The sequence below is a fragment of the Lampetra planeri genome, chromosome 47, assembly GCF_965212315.1.
Source record: "Lampetra planeri chromosome 47, kcLamPlan1.2.h2, whole genome shotgun sequence".
Lineage (NCBI taxonomy): Eukaryota > Metazoa > Chordata > Hyperoartia > Petromyzontiformes > Petromyzontidae > Lampetra > Lampetra planeri.
In genome coordinates, this window is record NC_136153.1 from 5,942,287 (window position 1) to 5,960,698 (window position 18,412).

Consider the following 18,412-nt stretch of genomic DNA (forward strand, 5'->3'; position numbering starts at 1 on the left):
GCCCCCCTTTTCCGCCAGCAGTGGTGTGAGTAAGCAGGTTGCAGGGCTGCGCCTTTGCCGTCGCCCGTTTAATTTGCTCGCTCTCCCCCTCCTCTCTTACCCTGTGCTTTTTTTTTCCTCCCCTCCCTCTTGTTTCAGATGTGCCGCACGCGCTCGCTGCACCCGCTGCCAGCCGGCCCCTCTCGGTAGTGTGGCCGCCCCGGCAGTGCCCCCCCCACGCTGGTGTTTTATTTTTTTTGGGAGCTATGAACCGGCGAGCCCGTGGCGATCCCAGCCTGCCGATCCCACGCCGTGCGTCCGCGAGCCATCGTCGGCACGGTAAGCGAGGGGGGCTGCCGCCGGCACTGACGTTCGGAGCCGGCTCTGGTCGGCCAGCTCAGCCTTGTACATCGTTTATGTGCCGGGTCCAGCGTTAAGTTTGTGTAAACGAAATGAAAATATTCGTTGGAGAAAGCTTTTGTTTTTATTTTAGGGTAGCAATTACTGAGTGGACCTAAATCACCGAGCGTGATGAGGATTATATATATTCTTGGTTCTTTCGGTAAAGTCACGTAAAAGGGAAATAATAAAATAATATGTGTATTCATATTGTTATTACTTTTTTATTTCCCTTCTACATGACTTTACCGAAAGAACCAAGAATATGAATTGCTGCAGTCACAAAAGCTTTAAATCTAAATTTTAGGATTGTATAGTTAATTACATTATTTTTCTATTCATATTGTGTGACTTGCTTACCATTTTCTATATTTTGCACTATGATTGTTTGTTTCATTGTCTGCTGTTGTAACTTTGCTGACCTGCCCAATATTGGACCGCTGTGAAAAAGAGCTTCATGGCTCATCAGATTCTTCCTCCAGTCCAAATAAATATTCTGATGATTCTGACTTCGCTTTCCAATGGCGAAGAGAGCCGCGACCGACCGAGATGAAATTAACGAGGCTTAAGAAAGATGCGGGTTTGCTTCGATAGTTGAGTAGCGGTATTGGTGACTAGTGCACCGTGGAGGACCGAACTTGGCAATTGGACGAAGTATAAATTAAAATTGTTGTACCGAGTTCCCTGATTAGCTGACCTGATAATATTGCGGGAGGGTAAGTTTAACACCCCTCACCAACATTTAATATTAACGAGTGCCTGACTGACTAAATGTTTGACTGCTTTAGGCTCGAAGAGAATGACTCAGACTTTGATGGATTGCACAGGTCCACGAGATTAAGATTATGGCCAGAATTTAAAATACGCTGACTAACACTGCTTGGAGACTCTGAGCCATATTAAGGCTCCCATAGGGTTAATTGTTTAATGACTGAGGCTCAATTGGCCAGACTAAGACTCCCGTCGGGTTCAGTGTAAATGACTGAGGCTCATAGAGCCAGACAAAGGCTCTCATGGGATTCGGTGCTAATGACCGAGGCTCGCGTTAGCCAGAGACTTTGCTGTGAAGTGCCACAAGTTGGCATCAACAAGACTAAGACCCACTAAAATAGGAAAGGCTGACTAAATTAACACTGACTTAAAGCTGTCGTGACTGCAGGAATTCATATTCTTTGGGTCTTTCGATAAAGTCACGTAGATAGGTTCAAAATTTATTTCGATTTAAAGCTTTCGTGACTGCAGGGATTCATCAATTGTATTGTATGATGTTTTATTATTTTATTATTTCCCTTCTACGTGACTTTACCGAAAGAACCAAGAAGAGGTTAAAAATTAATAAAAATGTATAAACAAAAAACCACGGCGTTTCGATCGCAACACAAGCAACATGAAGACGGTTGCTTGTGTTGCGATCGAAACGTCGTGGTTTTTTGTTTATTATTTTGTATTAATTTTGAACCTATTTACGTGACTTTACCGAAAGACCCAAACAATATAAATGAACACTGCACTGAGCCAGTGCCGACCTCTTGGCCAGCAGTCTTTGTGCCGCCTTCTTGTGTTGCTGGGTCACTTTGTGGCTGCTCGAAACGCGAGGCGCTCTCAAGCTGCCAATCAGGCGTTGGTCCCTCTCAGTCTTGGGGTGGAGGAGGAGCTGGCCTTTGGTGCAGGCGTCACGCTCCGCCGGGCGTCTGCGAACATGCTTGGCAGGATTCCACGGTCCTCAATGAGAGTTAATAGGCATTTTGTTGCGTGTGAAGAGTTACACGTCAGAGTTGCAGTGTGTGATGTGTGCGTGCGTGTCGGGGGGGAGCGGTAGTGTTAGCGGTTAGCGCGACGAACCCAGCGACCCGTGTTCGATTTCCGCTCACGGCCAACACCAGTGACAATTATCTGAACCGGTCATGGGTCTCCCCTAGGTCGACTCGGTCTCAAATTAGGACCTATTGCGGTGTGCAAACATCGCCGCTGGGAAGACAAAGGTGGCCGGGCGTGGTGCTGGCCACCCACCCCCTCGTGCGCCTTACCAGCTTTCATCGGTGCTTGCTAACAGCACTTGCCCAAACAGTATGTTAAGGCTATACGGGGGATCTTTGTCTTTGTATGTCCGATGGGGAGTGGTGGTGCAGTGGTTAGCGCACTACGAACCCGGCGATCCGATTTCGATTCCCGCTCACGGGCAACATCAGTCACGAATATCTGAACTGGTCCTGGACATCCTTAAATGAGCACCTCGTATCGTGTACAAACATTACCACTGTGGAGACAGACTGGCGTGCTGCTGGCCACATGCCCCATTGTGTTCTGTGTCAGGGTTAATAGGTGTTTGCTTACAGCTCTTGCCCCAACAGGCTGTAGCGGGAGATCTTTGATATTTGTGTATGAGAGTGGTGGTAACAGTTGTTGGCACGGTGTTAACAGCCACAGCCTGTGATATCCGAACAGACTGCTGTGCCTTCTGGAGGTTGACTCAGCCTGGTGCTGTGTTTAAATCGGTGCTCAGGATAAATTCCTCGTTTGTTCGTTACTCAAACTCAAAGCGGGAGGAAGGCGGCCGGGCTTTGGTGCTGGCAACACGACCCACACGTGCATAGTGCCGTCCTTCATAGGCGCCCGTAAACAGCAACTTGCCCCAACAGTTTGTGTGAGTGTTGGTGGGGGGGGTGTTTGTCTTTGCAAGCTAAAAAATAACGACTCTGAGAACAAACTGCATATGTTAAAGCTCAATATTTACCTCCGCAGCAGTAATATAGGAAGTGTAAAAAAAAAAGCCAAATCTGGCCATCTGTTTCAAAGCCTCCTCACCGTGCTCGGTAGGAGTGGAGCTTTAAACATTTTAAATGAAACTATTACATTCCTTAAACATGACTAAGATGAACATTGTGTAAATAACACTTAAGATTTATACAAAAAAATAAACTAAAGTGTTTGGCTCCGTCGGATTCATTTTTTTCTAGGCCCCCTCATTTCAAGGCACCGTGTTCTTGGCTCCGCCAATGTTGACTTTGTTCGTGGGCAACTAGAAATGTTTTTTGCCTTTTCTGCGAATCTCCAGGCCTAGAAAGTTCTGTTTGTGTTCACATCTCTGCTTGCTGCACGTGTTGCGTTCCCTTCCACTGCGCTGGGAAGGGGTCGCGGTGGCGTTTCGGGAAAAATGAGCAAGGCCGGTGGGATATTTTCTTGGAAAGTAACGGAAAAAAAGAGCATGTTCCCCCTGTTTTGAGAAACATTTGTCAAATGTAGCGAAAAATGTATGTGGCGCGAGCGGGCTCTGTTTGTGGCGATGCTACAGAATATCATACAACATGAGGCCCACAGTAATCCAATCGTTCGTTTTGGTTCGAGGAGCTGGAGAATTTGACGTGGTGAACATTCTACACTTCTTTTGCCATGTATCTATTTGATATGTTTGTTAGCTTTTTTTTGTAATTGTGTTGATTTGTGTGCTTAGTAGCTTTGTTCACAAGTTCCTTTTTGTGGGATCAGCCCCTTCCTTGATGCAATTGTGTGATTATGTATGATGTAGGTTAAACTTCTTTCGGAACGTACATTGCCAACCGCGCTAATCGATCTCAGAGCGTATTGAGATGCAGTTTTATGAATGACGCTATAAAAATTGCATTATCCTTATTATCATTATATTTTTTTATTGTGATTATCATTGATAGTTATATTTTTTAGTAAATATTTGCTGAACATATTTATGAATATTTTTTTAAAATAATTTAAGTTCTAAATAAATCATTACTGCCCATAAAATTAGCACTTTGCAAATTTGTTTTTGAAGCCATTGACTGGCATGGCAATTATGTGATGTCAAAATGTTCAAATTTTATTTCATTACTTAATACTTCTGATGGAACGGACGGCATGTGATTTAGAAGCATTATATATTTTAAAGTTGCAGTGACCAACAAGACTTTTGGCAGGCTTATGTGGATTAACTATGCATGTAATCTTTATTAATACTATAAGTGCAACAGAACACAAATATGATACAGCGACATTGTGATATACAATTGCACACTTTACGGGAACCTTAATTTTGTAGGGTCACGAAAATTGAAATCGTACGGTGAAACCTGATTAACGCGTCAGTATGCACCTAAAGTTTGCCGAGCGGAGGCCCAAAAATGCCCCAAAAAAGCCGAGCGCCCAGCAATAAAATGAATTATCCGTGTTGTGAACGATAAAGAGTTGAACACGTTTCTTGAATTGAGCCGAGGTTGTTATTGCAGCTTGAAAAAAAGAGATGATGGGAGGGAGGAGGAGGAAATTCCAAAGTGGAGTAGTACGAGGGGAAGTAGCGTGTGGTGGTTGAACAAGTCTGGTAGACGGTCCTCAACGTGGGCAGAGGAATCAAGAGAACATTTCACTGGAACAGTAACCATTGCAGTAGCGATAGGAGAGCAATCAGGAAAGGAGGCGACTGATCTGTTGGTGAGCGAGTGAGTGAGTGGAGATAATTGGTGAGTTCTGGATCTTCATAAAAAGACAAAGATCCCCCTCATAGCCTGAACAGACTGTTGGGGCAAGTGCTGTTAGTGAGCACCTACGAAGGCTGGCACAGCACACGAGGGAGTGGTTGGCCAGCACCACCTCTGGCCACCTTTGTCTCCCCGGTGGCGATGTTTACACACCGCACCAGGTACTGATTTAAAGCTGAGTCGACCTAGGGGAGGCCCGTGACCGGTTGAGAGAATCATCACTGGTGTTGGCCGTGACCGGAAATCCAACTCGGGACGCCGGGTTTGTAGCATGGCGTGCTAACCGCTACTACACTACCGCTCCCCCACTTACAACAACAACAATGGCCATTTGCCACTAAGCGGCGTTTGCGCCAGGCTGTGTGCTCGCAAAGGCCACGTGAAGTGTTGAGCGCTTGCTGGCAGGAGGTCACGGGACAAACCCAGGTGCCATGGGTCGACTGAGATAACTAGCCTGTGCCAACTTGCTGTGTTTTACAAAAAACAAAGACAAAGATCCCCCGTATAGCCTTACCATACTTTTGGGGCAAGTGCTGTTAGTGAGTACCTATGAAGGCCGGAACGGCACACGAGGGGCTGAAAGGCCAACACCACACCTGGCTGCCTTAGTGGCAATGTTTACACACCGCACCAGGTACTCATTTGAGGCTGAGTCGAGCTAGGGAAGGCCCACAACCGGTTTGGATAATCGTCACCGGTGTTGGCCGTGAGCGGGAATCGAACTCGGGCCGCCGGGTTCGTAGCGCAGCGCGCTAACCGCTACACCACCGCTCCCGACACACACGCACAGACACACACACACGTACAGACACACATACACGTGAGGCAGTGCTATGACAGCAGAACCAGGAGAGCGCTTTTATTAAATCCTCGCGGCACAATCGTCCGCTTTTTCGCCTTAATCCGTCGCTTTGTGTGCTGCTCGGGGGTCTCCTGGGCGACACGCGGCCGACCGGCGCACGTGGGCCACTCGTGGGCGACGAGTGCCAGGCGTGGTCACGCCGCGGGTTTCTAATGCCTGTCTGCGTCCCACTGCCCCTGATTGCTGGACGCTTATAACTCTCTGGCACACACACGCGCACGCACGCGTTGATTGTTGAGACAATCGTGGTTTTGCTGAAGGATGAAATTAAGGAAAGTAAATGCGTAAGCACCGTTGGACATGAAATGATATCGCGTTGCTCAAAAGTACACATGTCATAGATATCGTGAACAAAATGGCCCTCACCCAATAAAACTTGACTGAGTTTCAAGGGCGTATATTCACTTCACATGTATAAGGGTCCTGCATGGGGATATTTGTTCCATTTCTATTTTCGCATGTGGGGAGAAAACCCCAGCATATACAGGGGTAACACTTAAAACCCTTGACTTAGAATCTTCGTATATTTTCCTGCAATGACACCACATACCCCATTATTTTCAACAAATGTGTTCTGTGGAGCGATATTTTCTTGTGTAGATTATACCCACTCAAACCGACCATACACAAATCACAAGTTCAATGTGTTTCTCTTGTTTGGTGGTCGTTGAAAGCATTAATATAATTGGAAACAGGGTTAAGAACGGACTTGCACGCTGATGCAGCAGACAGGCCTGGAAGCCGGGTGCGTGTTTGTTGCATTTTTAGTCATTGCAGCACTAAATAAGTCTGCTAAGCTCCATAGAATGAAAGCGTCACAAGCCACGGAGATGTTTACTCAGCTAGACGTTTTTGTCTTGCTAATGGCAGTAACCCGCAGCTGCACAACCCCCCGGGTTGAATGTACATTTAATTACGATGGACCTTCCAACAAACCATTTTGACCTGCGCAATTTATAGATTTATTAAGATGAGGTTTTGAGGCAGATGGCCGGTTTTTTGTTTGGAACAGATTTTTTGTTGCACTGCTTGTCGAGAACGTTAATCGTATTTGAAACTGCCGTCAGATTAATGTTAAACTCGCACACTATTGCGTAATTCAATTTGCTGGCTGGCTTGCGCTGATGTGACATATGCTGGGCAGGCCTTTTGCAGACAGCAGACATAAAAGGGGACTCTTAAACGCGCCGTTCATTCGACTGAAGCACTTCCAGCGTTCTTTAAATGTATTTGCAGTTACAATTGCCATGTAGGGCAGTGTAATGTAACGCAAAACAAATGTGCGTCTGAAACACCGTTGTTATGCTTTTGTTCAGTGGTGAAGTAACGTCTGGGAAACACAAGGACTCGTCTGCATCGCTTCAGACTGCAAGATTTGTTTCCAGCTCTGCCTCTTGCCGTGAGAGGTAAACATGCCGCTCGTTGCTCGCTTTCAAATGGACGTTGAGTTGCTGTTTTTAAAAAAGATTAGAATCTGCCTAGAGATTTGTGCTCTTGTGTGGAGGTGGAAATTGACCCCCGCAGAGGCCTAGACCGGACCATTTTAAAGCATCTGCCACTTCTCGTGGCAGATGCATTTCAGCGAGATTTTTTTGCATCGTGCGCGACACCGCTCTTTAACAGAGTGCGTCTCCGATGCAACCAGCGCCACTCGCTCTACCCTCCCGCCGTCGCCTTTCTTGCGCCGTTTTCATTCTTTTGCTTCGCGTCTCGCTCCTCGCAGGCGATGGGGAACCAGGAGAGCCAGCAGCAGCATGGCCTGCCCAACGGCCACCGGCCCGGCCCCGCTTCGACCTCGCGCTCCCCGACCAAGTCGCGCGCCCTCTCTCTGCGCGGGCGCAGCAAGGACTACGGCCCCTACGCGCCGCCGGGCCCCGCGGACTCCGAGCCGCGTCCCGCCGGCGGACGCGCCGCTCGGCCCGGGCGCGCGTCGAGCCGCAAGGCCGCGCCGGCGCCCGTGACCGCGGCCGCGAACGCGGAGAGTTGGCGAGGCAGCAGCGCCGCCGACCTGGACTCGGAGCCGAGCACGGTCAACGGCTTCGCCACGGACGAGGGCGGAGCGGGCGGCAGCCGGAGCACGCTCAACTCCGGCAGCGAGCACTCGGGCGAAGCGACGGTGACGACGCTGTCGTCCTCCCGTGGCGCGCTCTTCCGTGCCCATCAGCAGCGCAGCAGCCCCAAGATCCTGTTCCGCAAGGACACCAGGGATCGCAACGGCGTGCGCGTCGAGTTTCACGTCGACACGCCGGGCGAGGAGTCGGCGGCCGTGGCGGGAGCAATGAGCGGCCCGGCCGCCGCCGCTCAGAGACGCGAGAAACGCGAGTTCTACCTCCGGGAGAACGGGCGCGTGCCGGACCTGCTAGTGTCGCGACGCGGCTATCGGCAGCCGCTACGGCCCAGCAGCGGCTGCCCGAAGGAGGGAGCGTCGCAGGGTGGCGGGACGGACGGTTGCGGCTCGCAGGCCGTGACGTCGTCGCAGGGCGGCGGCCCCGGCAGCCCCGTGTGGAAGCCACTGGGACTCCGCAGCGTCCCAGACGTGTCGTCGCGCCGCGTGGCCGCCCCCCCCCGGGAGGCGACGTGCCACCGGGACTTGTCGAAGTCGCTGGGCTTGATAATCGGCCGGGGCGAGGAAGAGAACGACAATCCCGGCGCTGGCGCGGCGAACGGCTACGAGGGCTACGCTTCCCAAACGCTGCCGCGGCTCAAGCCCGGCCGGATCCCTGCTGCTGGGGTCTCCTGGGCCGATTTGGAGATCGGTGACCCCAAGCCAATCGGCTACGTCGGGAGCTTAGACAGGCGGAAAACTAAAAAGGTAAATTTGAACGTGGTGAATTATTTGTAATTACTTTTTTTTTTATATAACGCGCGTTTTATTACGAATCGTTGCGGGAGAGAATTGTTCGATAAATTAGTTTTGTCTGCAACAATGGGGGCTGTGTTCCTGGTGCCCAAGGAGTCTTAACTGTGCCACGTAGCGAATTGGCCACCTGTTGGGCTTATGACCTAATCCAATAAGGCTTGAAAGTGAGAACATATTCGCTGCAATGTTGAGCAGGTAGATTACCGCATGGATAAACCATGCTTGCTAACGAGCTTACACAACGTGAAGATTGACTCACTGTGGCGTTTAAAAGGTAAAGGTGCAGCCCTGCAATTGCTTGGGCACGCCACCGCTGCTAGAGGTGCCTCCACTCGAGGAAACTCTAGAGCCCCTCTCTTAGGGTATTGAGGCCTGCTCTGTCGAGCTGGCCAGACGTATTGGAAACGGTGGGAGTCCCCACACCTTACCCCACCACACGCGGCCTGCCGTTGGACAAACTGTGGTGAACCTCATTCACACTGCTGGGGTTGTAATTGCCGGCGAAACGTCACAGCACTCGAATTGTAAATGTTGTGGGTTCACTCTCCAACATGCCGGTGTGCTGAACTAGTAATGAATTGGCACGTTTGTTTACGTGACGAACCTCACTAATTTGCCATGTCGGGTGGTGGTGGGTTTAATAACACATTTATATTTACGCGATCTAACCCAAAAAAAACTATTATGGATAATATTGGTCGCATAAGCCGACTACGTGTTAAACTGGGGGGGGGGGGGGGTGTTAAGAAACATGCACCATTGTTTCAGCTGCCGTGCCGGGAGATCAAACCGGCGGCCTCTCCAGGTCCACTGTGCTGCTCACCATCAAGGGAAGTGTAAATGGCATTTAAGTTGATTTCGTGTCTCATTTACCAGAAGGCCCCCGTCGAGGTGCAAGTGGAAGGCAGCGACGGCGCCGACAGCGGAATCGCTCGCACCACCGACTCAGAGCTGCCCTGCGACCCTTCGCCCCTGCCGCCCGACCTGGGTTGGCCCTGCGACCCGGGCTTCCAGCCGCTCACCATCCAGCGCAGCGCCACGTGGTGCCACCCGCAGGACTCCCAGCACGGCTCCGAGTCCCACCGGGCGCCGGACGACGCGGAGCAGACGTCCGTCTACGAGAACTACATGCACGGCTGGCGGTCGGGCGGCGTCGGCGTGACCAGGGCGCCGTTCGCGAGCCTCGCCGACGCCATGGCCGGCGGCGGCGCCGGCGGCTCCGGTGGCGTCGGCGGCGGCGTCGGCGGCGGGGGCAGCAGCAGCGCGGACGGAAGCGAGGACCCACGCGACCCCACGGGGAGCGAGTCGCTGGGCTCGGCAGCCCTGCTGCTGGACAGCACCGCGCGGCTCTCGGCGGCGCAGTTCCAGGTGCGCAAGGCCGGCTGGCTCAGGGCCAAGCACCTGTTCTGCCGAAAGGGCAAGAAGATCGAGCCGGCGCTTCGACGCAAATGGAGGAGATACTGGGTGGCGCTCAGAGGTAACCGCGCGCGCGCGCGCGACTCGTCGCTCGTCGTTGTGTTTGTTCGCAAGGCCGGTTCCCGACAATATTCTGCGGGCAAACAGCAGTTGGACCGACTTTGCAATGAATGTCTGGAAGCTTCTTGTCCACCAACGTATAAAGCGCAATTACTTTCACCTCCTCCAAGATATCTGACCAGTGTGGAATAGTAGGCCAAATACTCTCTGAAGGAGCTGTCTAGCGATCCCACTGGTGCAGTGGTGGTGAGAGCAACTAATTACAGGGCTGGACTTTTTCCCTCAAACTCTGTATGAGGACCCTGGAGCGTTTAAGTGCCACGTGTCTTTAATGGTAATTTACAGCTCTTTCGAAATCCACCGCTGTGCAAGGCCTCTCCATGCCCTGTAGGTCATGGGGGTTGTTCGACCATACTTCACCACGCTGGTCAGTGGGGGTTGGTGAAAGGGAGTGCTCTCACAACCCGTTGAGATACCATTCATCACTTATGATGGTAGTTTTGTGGCCGTGAATTAAAAAAATATATATAATTACTAGATATTTTTTCTGTACACAAGAATAAAGGGTAACAGACAACCCGGGGAAGTGTGTGGGAGAAACGATTGTCTTACTTACATGGGAGAATCGCGCCGGTAGAACATTTGGTTTTTGTAACATGGGGGGGGAGGAGGAGGGTGGGGGTGGTGACCGTGGATTTACCCAGGGCAGGTCCCAGGGTTCGTGACACGGCGGCGCTCATCACTGCTCCGACGATCCACCCCAAAGATTTGCGGTGAAGTTTTTGCCGCGTCTTTGTCGCTGCATTTGCGGGGGGGCGTTTCGTGTTGGCCACGTCGCAGAATATCACGCAGCAAGTACAGAGACTAAATATAATTCTAGATTTGAAGCTTTCGTGACAGCAAGGATTCACATTCTTAGGTTTTTTCGGTAAAGTCACGTAGGTAAAAAAAATAAAATTAATAAAAGTAAAATACAAATGAAATAAAAATCACGACAGCAATCGTGCTGTGACGGTTCCACCTGAAGACGGAAGCTTGTGTTGCCTCCGAAACGTCGTGATTTTTATTTTATTTTACTTTTATTAATTTAAATTTTTTACCTACGTGACTTTACCGAAAAAACCTAAGAATAAGACTAAATATAACCACGAACGAACACATACAGCAGAGCTATTATTGTGAAACAGGTAATGCAGCAAACGCACCAGAAATCAAACCTAACAGCGGCAAAGATAAAAGCACGAGAGTGCTTTCAATGCCACTGCGGTATAAATCAGAGTGTGCACTGAAAATATCCCTGGGCAATGTGCCGCTGGCATTACCTACACTTTTTTATTTAATCGGGCATGGTGATTAGGTTTGATCTCTCTGTGCATCACATTAAAAGACACCTGGTCACGTCTGGACATGAGTAACACACACGGTTCTGTGGACCTTTTTGCAGTACCTGCAGCATGCGTTCATCATTCATCCAATCGTTGACCCAGAGTGTGATGTCTGTCTAAATGTAAATTATATTTCTTGGCCACTGCTTTGGGATTTTAAAATAGTAACAAACAATTTGCGTATTGTCTCCGTCATAAAGAGCCCAGCCCCCCTCTCATCAGCAGTTATTACTAAGCTCTTGCTCATTGCTTACAGATGGAAAATACAGTCCCATGACAATCATATGCTGCAGCCTGGGAGCCGGGTGGATATTTATAGATTTACTTTTTGCAATTCCCTAATGTGAACACCAGTGCTAGTACAAATGCGTGTGTGTTTTTTTTTATGGGGAGCGGTCGTGTAGCGATTCATGCACCACGCTACGAACTCAGCGACACGCGTTCAATTGCCGCTCACGGCCAACACCTGTGAAAGTTATCTGAACCTGTCCTGGGTCTCCCCTACGTAGACTCGGCCTCAAATGCGTACCTGGTGCGGTGTGTAAACATCGCCACTGTGGAGACAAAGGCGGTAGGGCATGGTGCTGGCCACCCACCCCCTCGTGTGCTGGTGCCAGGCCTTCGTAGGTTCTCTCGAACAGCACTTGCCTGAAAATCTGTTAAGCCTATACGGGGGATCTTTGTCTTTGTTTTCGGGTTTGTTGGGCGCGTTTCGCTCCACTTGCCGGGAGCCGCTGCCTCTTCCTGAAAACCTCTCTTGACATTTATTTATCTGCGCGTGCTGGGGATCTTCTCGGTGCCGAACAACACGGGGTACATCCCAGAAACAGTATTTTGCGTAGTAAAAAAAAAATTGACGGACTCCAGCACTGAACATTTCGTGCACACCCCTCGTTTTGCACCTCCGATTAGCGCGGTTGGCCGCATACGGTGTGAAGGAAGTTCAACGTACATGCGCACATTTTATTTTACACTCTTTCTCCAACGCACATGTTTCGCCCTCGGAGCCGCGTGCCGGGAGGGGCCGAAGGTATTTGCGTTGTGGGCCCCCCCCCCCCCGGTCAGGGTGCGGCGGCGGCAGTCGCCGGCGCTGGCGGCCGGGCGAGGGGGGGGTGCGCGCGGTGTGCGTGTGTGGGCGCCGCCGCGTTTGAAATCGCTGCGGGCGAGCATGCGTGCTCGTGTGGGTGTGGGGGAAGTGTCGGCATTGTCCGCGCTCCTTTGTGTGCGCCACCGCGCCCGTCCCCTTGTAGTCCCGCCGAGTTCCTGCAAGCCCCGGCAAGCGGCAGGGATGCGCCCGGAGCTCGTGTAGCCGCGGAATTGATTTATTTTCGTGGACAGAGCGTAGCCTGGAACCATTGCATTATTTCTTTCTTTCTCTCTCCCTCTCTTTCGCCATCTCTCCTCGGCCAAGCCGTCACCCGCAGCCCGTGCCCCACATATTACGCTTCCGTGACCACGATTGTCAGGAGCAACGTGTGTGCGCACCGTGTTCGGCTTGCGATCCCGTCAAATCGCAGACGCGAGTCTGTGCGCGCGCACTCGCGCGCAAAACAACGATCGCCCTGTAGCCGCGCGTGCGCTGTTGGGGCGAGCACTGCTAGCGAGCGCCTGGTTAAGTAAGGCTGACACGGTGCATGAGGGGGTTGTGAGCCAGGCACCACCAGCCACCAGCCACTGTTGCTGCACCAGTGCTGTTGTTTACACACCGTGCCAGGTATTTATTTAAGGCCGAGTCGACCTATGGGAGGCCCAGCACAGTTTTCAGACACCCTGTGCCTTTGGTGCTGTTCGTTGCAAGGAATACAACTCAGATTGCAGCAGGGGAACCACGTGATGTTGAGCATTGCACCACCGCTCCCATGCACCTCCTATTAGCACGGTTGGCTACGTACGGTGCGAAAGAAGTTCAGCATGCATACATATTGACCAATACCAATACCCGCCATTTGCCACTAAGTGACGGTGACGTCACCAGGGCGCCGGTGGCAGGCCAGGTGCACGAATTGACACGTACATATGCACACACAAAGGCAATGGTCTCCCATATATAGCCTACATTGAATGAGGGCAAGTGCTGTTCACGAGCATGCATACGATAGCCAGGGCGGTGCATGAGGGGGAGGTGTGGCGAGGACCACGCCTGGCCACTCTACTCTCCCCCCCAGTGCTGTTGTTTTCACACCGCAGCAGGTACTTATTTATGGCTGAGTCGACCTAGGGTAGGCTGAGAACCGGTTCACACAACACCCGCACACTAATGTTAGTCAGAGCGGGGAATTGACTGAAACTATGTCGTTAGGCTTGTAACACAGCGTCGCAACCACTGCACCGCAGCTCCAACAACAACAACAAGTGGCTGCGACGTCACCACGGCACTTGTGCCGGGGCTGAGTGTCGAACGCCCGCTGGCAGGAGGTCACGGGACAGACCCAGGTGCCATGGGTTGACCGACTGAGATGACTGGCCGATGCACAACCTGTGCCCCTGCTTTGCCAACTTTTGCTGTGTTTTAGACGCCCCGCGGTCCGCTCGTTGTTGTGAGCGTCGCTCCTCTTCCCTCCGTTGTTGTTGCTGGAGGGCGACTGCCTTCAACTGCCCAGTAGCAGCGTCCTTCACGAGCCTCCTCCACAGAGGCTGATCTTGACACCGCTGGTACCAGTCATCGACAAGTCCACTCAGCTCCACGTCCTCCTGTACCACATTACTCCATCTCTTCTCAAGCCCGTGCCGCGCCCGTTTAGCCCCCTCGATCCGGCCGAACTAAAGCTGTTTTGGCATGCGGTAGCTGGCCATGCGGGCCACGTGACCTAGCCAACGTAGCCTTGCTTGCTGGAGGAGCCCACCGATGGGACTTTGTCCCTCCCGTAGCTCCCCACGCACCCACACCCACACCCCGCAAAAGCACGCATTTCCTCTGTGTGTCATCCAAGTCGGGTACACTTTGCTGCCAATTAGCGTGCCCCACCCCTCGTTCTGCGGCGGTCGGGTCTTTGCTCATTAATTAGGAAAATGCAACGACATTGTGCAACGCGCTTAGCGATTTAGCAATTTGGCATGTTTTAAGGTCGGGGTGTTCTAATGTTTATAGCGCACGCAGGTAGAGCTGCTCCCACGGCGATCTGGCAAGTTCACGGAAGACGGCGTTCGAAGCATCAATTAATTCAGGTTTCCCGGTTTTGTTGTTGCGTGCGCTTGCGCAGCCCTTTTTGTCAACCCACCCCTTGACGAAGGCCTCCGCACGGCGTGCAAATGATTAGGTCTGATTGACTATACTTCACCATGCGGGTTGTGAAGGCGAGGAGCATTAACGTGGGAGCATAGAAGTAAGGTACAACAACGCAGCTTGCCGCGCTGCCCGACATTGTATCACTGCATCGCAGCAGCTTCAATCACTTTCCAAGCTTATCCCTGCTTAGCTTCCCACATCTCAAGCAATTGGTTGGGTTCTGGGTGGTTTGGGTGATATCAGTTAGATTTATACACCCAATATTACTTTGGAGTTAAAAAAGATTTCTTTCATTTTTTTAACTCGCGTTCTAATTTTTGACGCTCGTTGGCTCGCGCCCTTCATGCGATATTGTACTGGCCTCCAGCCTGTTTTTAATGCCTGTCCTCTGATCAATATCTTAAGATGTGACCACTGGCAGAGAGGAATACAGATCAGCACAGGCTTTCTCAAAAGTCACCTCCAGCTTATGTTTAATTCGTATTCAAAAGCGCCTTGAGCCTGGGCCTTTCCCGCTCATTGATCACAGATTTAGTTTTTTGTTTGTTAATAAAAATAACTTTACTATCCTGCATACCAGGCGAGGATGTTATCTCCCTCGCCTGGTATGCAGGAGTTTGTGGGTTCGATCGCGACCTTGAAGCCTGCGTATTTGGGGTTTGCGTGATCTCTCTCCGCACCCCCCGTGGTTGCATGGATTTTTCTCTGGGTTCCTCCGGTTTTGCCCCCCCCCCCCACATTTAGAAACGACATCCGTTTCGATTATTTGGTGGCCAGGTCACCGGGCTTTACCTGATGAAAAAAACAACTGCCGGTTTATCTGCAGATTTGAAATAGAAGCAGTAAAATAAATATTAGTAAGAACTGACCCTGGTGTGGGGTAATATAGTGAACTCCTAACTTTCTGAGGTAAAGGGCGACAGTGGGGTAGCCTGCATATTATCTAAAACATGTATAATGCCAAATATGCACACCACTCCTTTTCATAAAAATTCGTTTTCGTGACTGCAAGGATCCATACTCTTTGGTTCTTTCGGTAAAGTCACGTAGGTGAAAAATAAAAATAATAAAATTAAAATAACTAAATTAAATCACGACGTTTCGGAGGCAACACAAGCTTCCGTCATCAGGTGGAACAGCCACAGTGATTTTGCTGTGGCTGTTCTACCTGATGACGGAAGCTTGTGTTGCCTCCGAAACGTCGTGATTTAATTTAGTTATTTTCATTTTATTATTTTATTTTTCATCTACGTGACTTTACCGAAAGAATCAAAGAGTAAATAGCTAGGTTGTTTATTAATGATAAAGAATACCATTTTACCGCCCTTTGTCAATTCATTGCGAGTCGGAAGCTTACCGATTGCTTGTCAGTCCTGGGGATTGTTTTTACTCTACTTCGCCAAGCTGTTTAGTAGGGAGCAGAAGTGCAGCGGTTGGCACGCTGCGCTATTGAGTTGATTCCTGCTCACGGCCAACACCAGTGACGATTATCTGGACCAGTCCTGGGCCTCCCCTAGGGCGACTCGGCCTCGAACAAATACCTGGTGCGATGTTTAAACGTCACCACTGGGAGACAAAGGTGGCCGGGCAGGCGTGGTGCTGGCCCACCCCTCTCCTCGTGTGCTGTGCCGGCCCTTCATAGGTGCTCCTACTTGCTCACAGCAATGGCCCCTACAGTCTGTTCAGGCGACACAGGGGATGCTTGAAACTTGACCATGGAAGTTGTTCAGTGCAGGTTGTTGCTGGGTGGTCTCAGGACCGGTTCAAGATATCTCTAGCCACCAGTGTTAGCAATGGCCGGGCATCAAACTTCACCCAGATTTTCTATTCATGTTAATTATTTAAGGTTTTTGGCAAAAATTCCCACTTATCGGAATGTCTCCAGAGCCCCGTAATGACTGTGCCGGGTACTGTCCAGACAATGTAATGTCTGAGCGAAGTCCGTGTCTGATGCCAGGTCACGGTTTTCACCGCTGAGTGCTGTTTAGCTTACCGTTATCGGCCGCGCGCTCAGCGCCGTGGTTGAAACTGTTGCTTTTGGCCAAACGTAAGTGATTAATCACCCTGACCTTTGTAGCGTCTCTCTGCAGGGAAATAAACAGCACCAAGGCCTCACTGTGTGCGAGTGCATGTATTTGCATATACTACAGCTCCCCCGCCCCCGTCCTTACGCACACGATTCATATGCGAGTATCGTGAGCTTGGAATCGATTGATTCGAGGCATCGTTACACACTTAGCAGAAGGCATGCTGCGGTGTCTTCCCAGTGAGCTGAACGCGCGATTCCTGGGTCATGCACAGCAAAGTCAACGTGAATTATCCGGGACTCCCCCCAGTAGACTTGGCCCTAAAATGAGCTTCCAGCATGCGGCGCACACGTTGTAAATCACTGCACGAGCTCGTGGTGCTCATGACGGACCTAATGAAGACTCCCAACACCTGGGCATTAGGAAGATTAAACAAATACAGTATAAATGTGGCCAAGGGAGAATGTCTATTTGGAGGCATAATGGGCCTTAGCAGCAAAGGGGCAACAAAAACTATGGCGGTGCCGTTAGTCGAGCCGAAAAATTTGCGGGCCAACTCTCTCTCTCTCTCTCGAGGGGGGGGGGGGGTTATGTGACTTTTATAACAGCTGGCGATACAAACCTTTCGGGACATGGAATTACATAATTACAGATACTCTGGAGTGTCTTGTTTAAGATGAACGCCATGATGCTGAGAGTGGGTCACTTGGCACTGGTGTTCGGCATGGCCGGGAACCGAAACGCAAGTTGCTAGGTTGAGGGGCACGGTGACCCACACTCGCCGCTCCGCTAATTTCTTCCGTGAGGAATTGTTAATGAGGAATGCGGCGCTTCGATGTGTGTCTGTAAGCCACTGTTAGCACAGTTTCTTTACCGTTTTATTTCACAGCAGCGGCAATGTTCTGTTGACACTGCATCATGTTTGCTTCCCTCAAAACCATTTGGCTCTGTTTGTTTTAGTCTGAAGGCGCGGCGCCCAACCGTTACCCACGTGAAGACCAATCCTGGAGGTTAACTGCTCTGTGTCCCTGCAGCAACACAGACAGGATTAATAATAAAATCAATAATGCAATGTGGAAAGAAGGCCTCGCTGTGTCTTTAGGCCTTCTCTTACAGGCGGGACTTTTGGGTCAATTCCAGAACAGACTCGGTAATTACTCTTTTCCAATTCGCGATTAGCCTGTGTGTTTTATAAGAAAAAAAATATGTAACTGATATGTTTAATTCGTTCTATTGCATGTGGTTTTAATGTATATTTATTTACTTATTTTCAGGGTAAATGTTTACTGTTGTGGTTATTAGATCTGTGTGCATTTGGTTCACATTCCGAACCATTTTGCATTCACTGGATTTAATGGCACATGGAGCACTGTAAAATTGTTAAATGATCGTGATGGTTGGGATGTTTGGCCTCTTCCACAATGAGGAGATCTTTGCTTTGTGTGAGAAGAAAGTGAACTACCTCACAAATAAATCCACACATAAAATGGGATAGCAGCAAAAAAGTCTGCACAGATGTATGGACGTTCAACTTCTTTCGCACCGTACGTAGCCAACCGTGCTAACCGGACTTGCTAATGCATTAATTTCCTGCACTGAAATCTCGTGGCCACCTCGCAGTCCTGGTAGGTTCTTGAGTTTCATAAATCTCTGCGTGATCCACCGATGCTTTCTTCAAAGCCTGTGCCACCACGCCTGGTTGGTTTGTGCA

The 18,412-nt window shown here is 50.5% G+C and overlaps 1 protein-coding gene across 2 annotated transcripts in view; it reads left to right on the forward strand.

Moving 5' to 3' along the window:
- LOC144733540 (rho guanine nucleotide exchange factor TIAM1-like) overlaps positions 1-18,412 on the forward strand; it is a 112,546-nt gene that overhangs the window by 26,574 nt on the left and 67,560 nt on the right. The window contains exons 2-5 of one of the 2 annotated variants that reach the window (XM_078615508.1): positions 139-318; positions 7,044-7,133; positions 7,451-8,539; positions 9,464-10,064. In XM_078615508.1, coding sequence (XP_078471634.1) covers positions 7,454-8,539; positions 9,464-10,064 — 1,687 coding nt within the window. In that variant the 5' untranslated portion in view covers positions 139-318; positions 7,044-7,133; positions 7,451-7,453. The remainder of the gene's footprint in view (positions 1-138; positions 319-7,043; positions 7,134-7,450; positions 8,540-9,463; positions 10,065-18,412) is intronic. The other variant, XM_078615509.1, reaches the window with a different exon arrangement.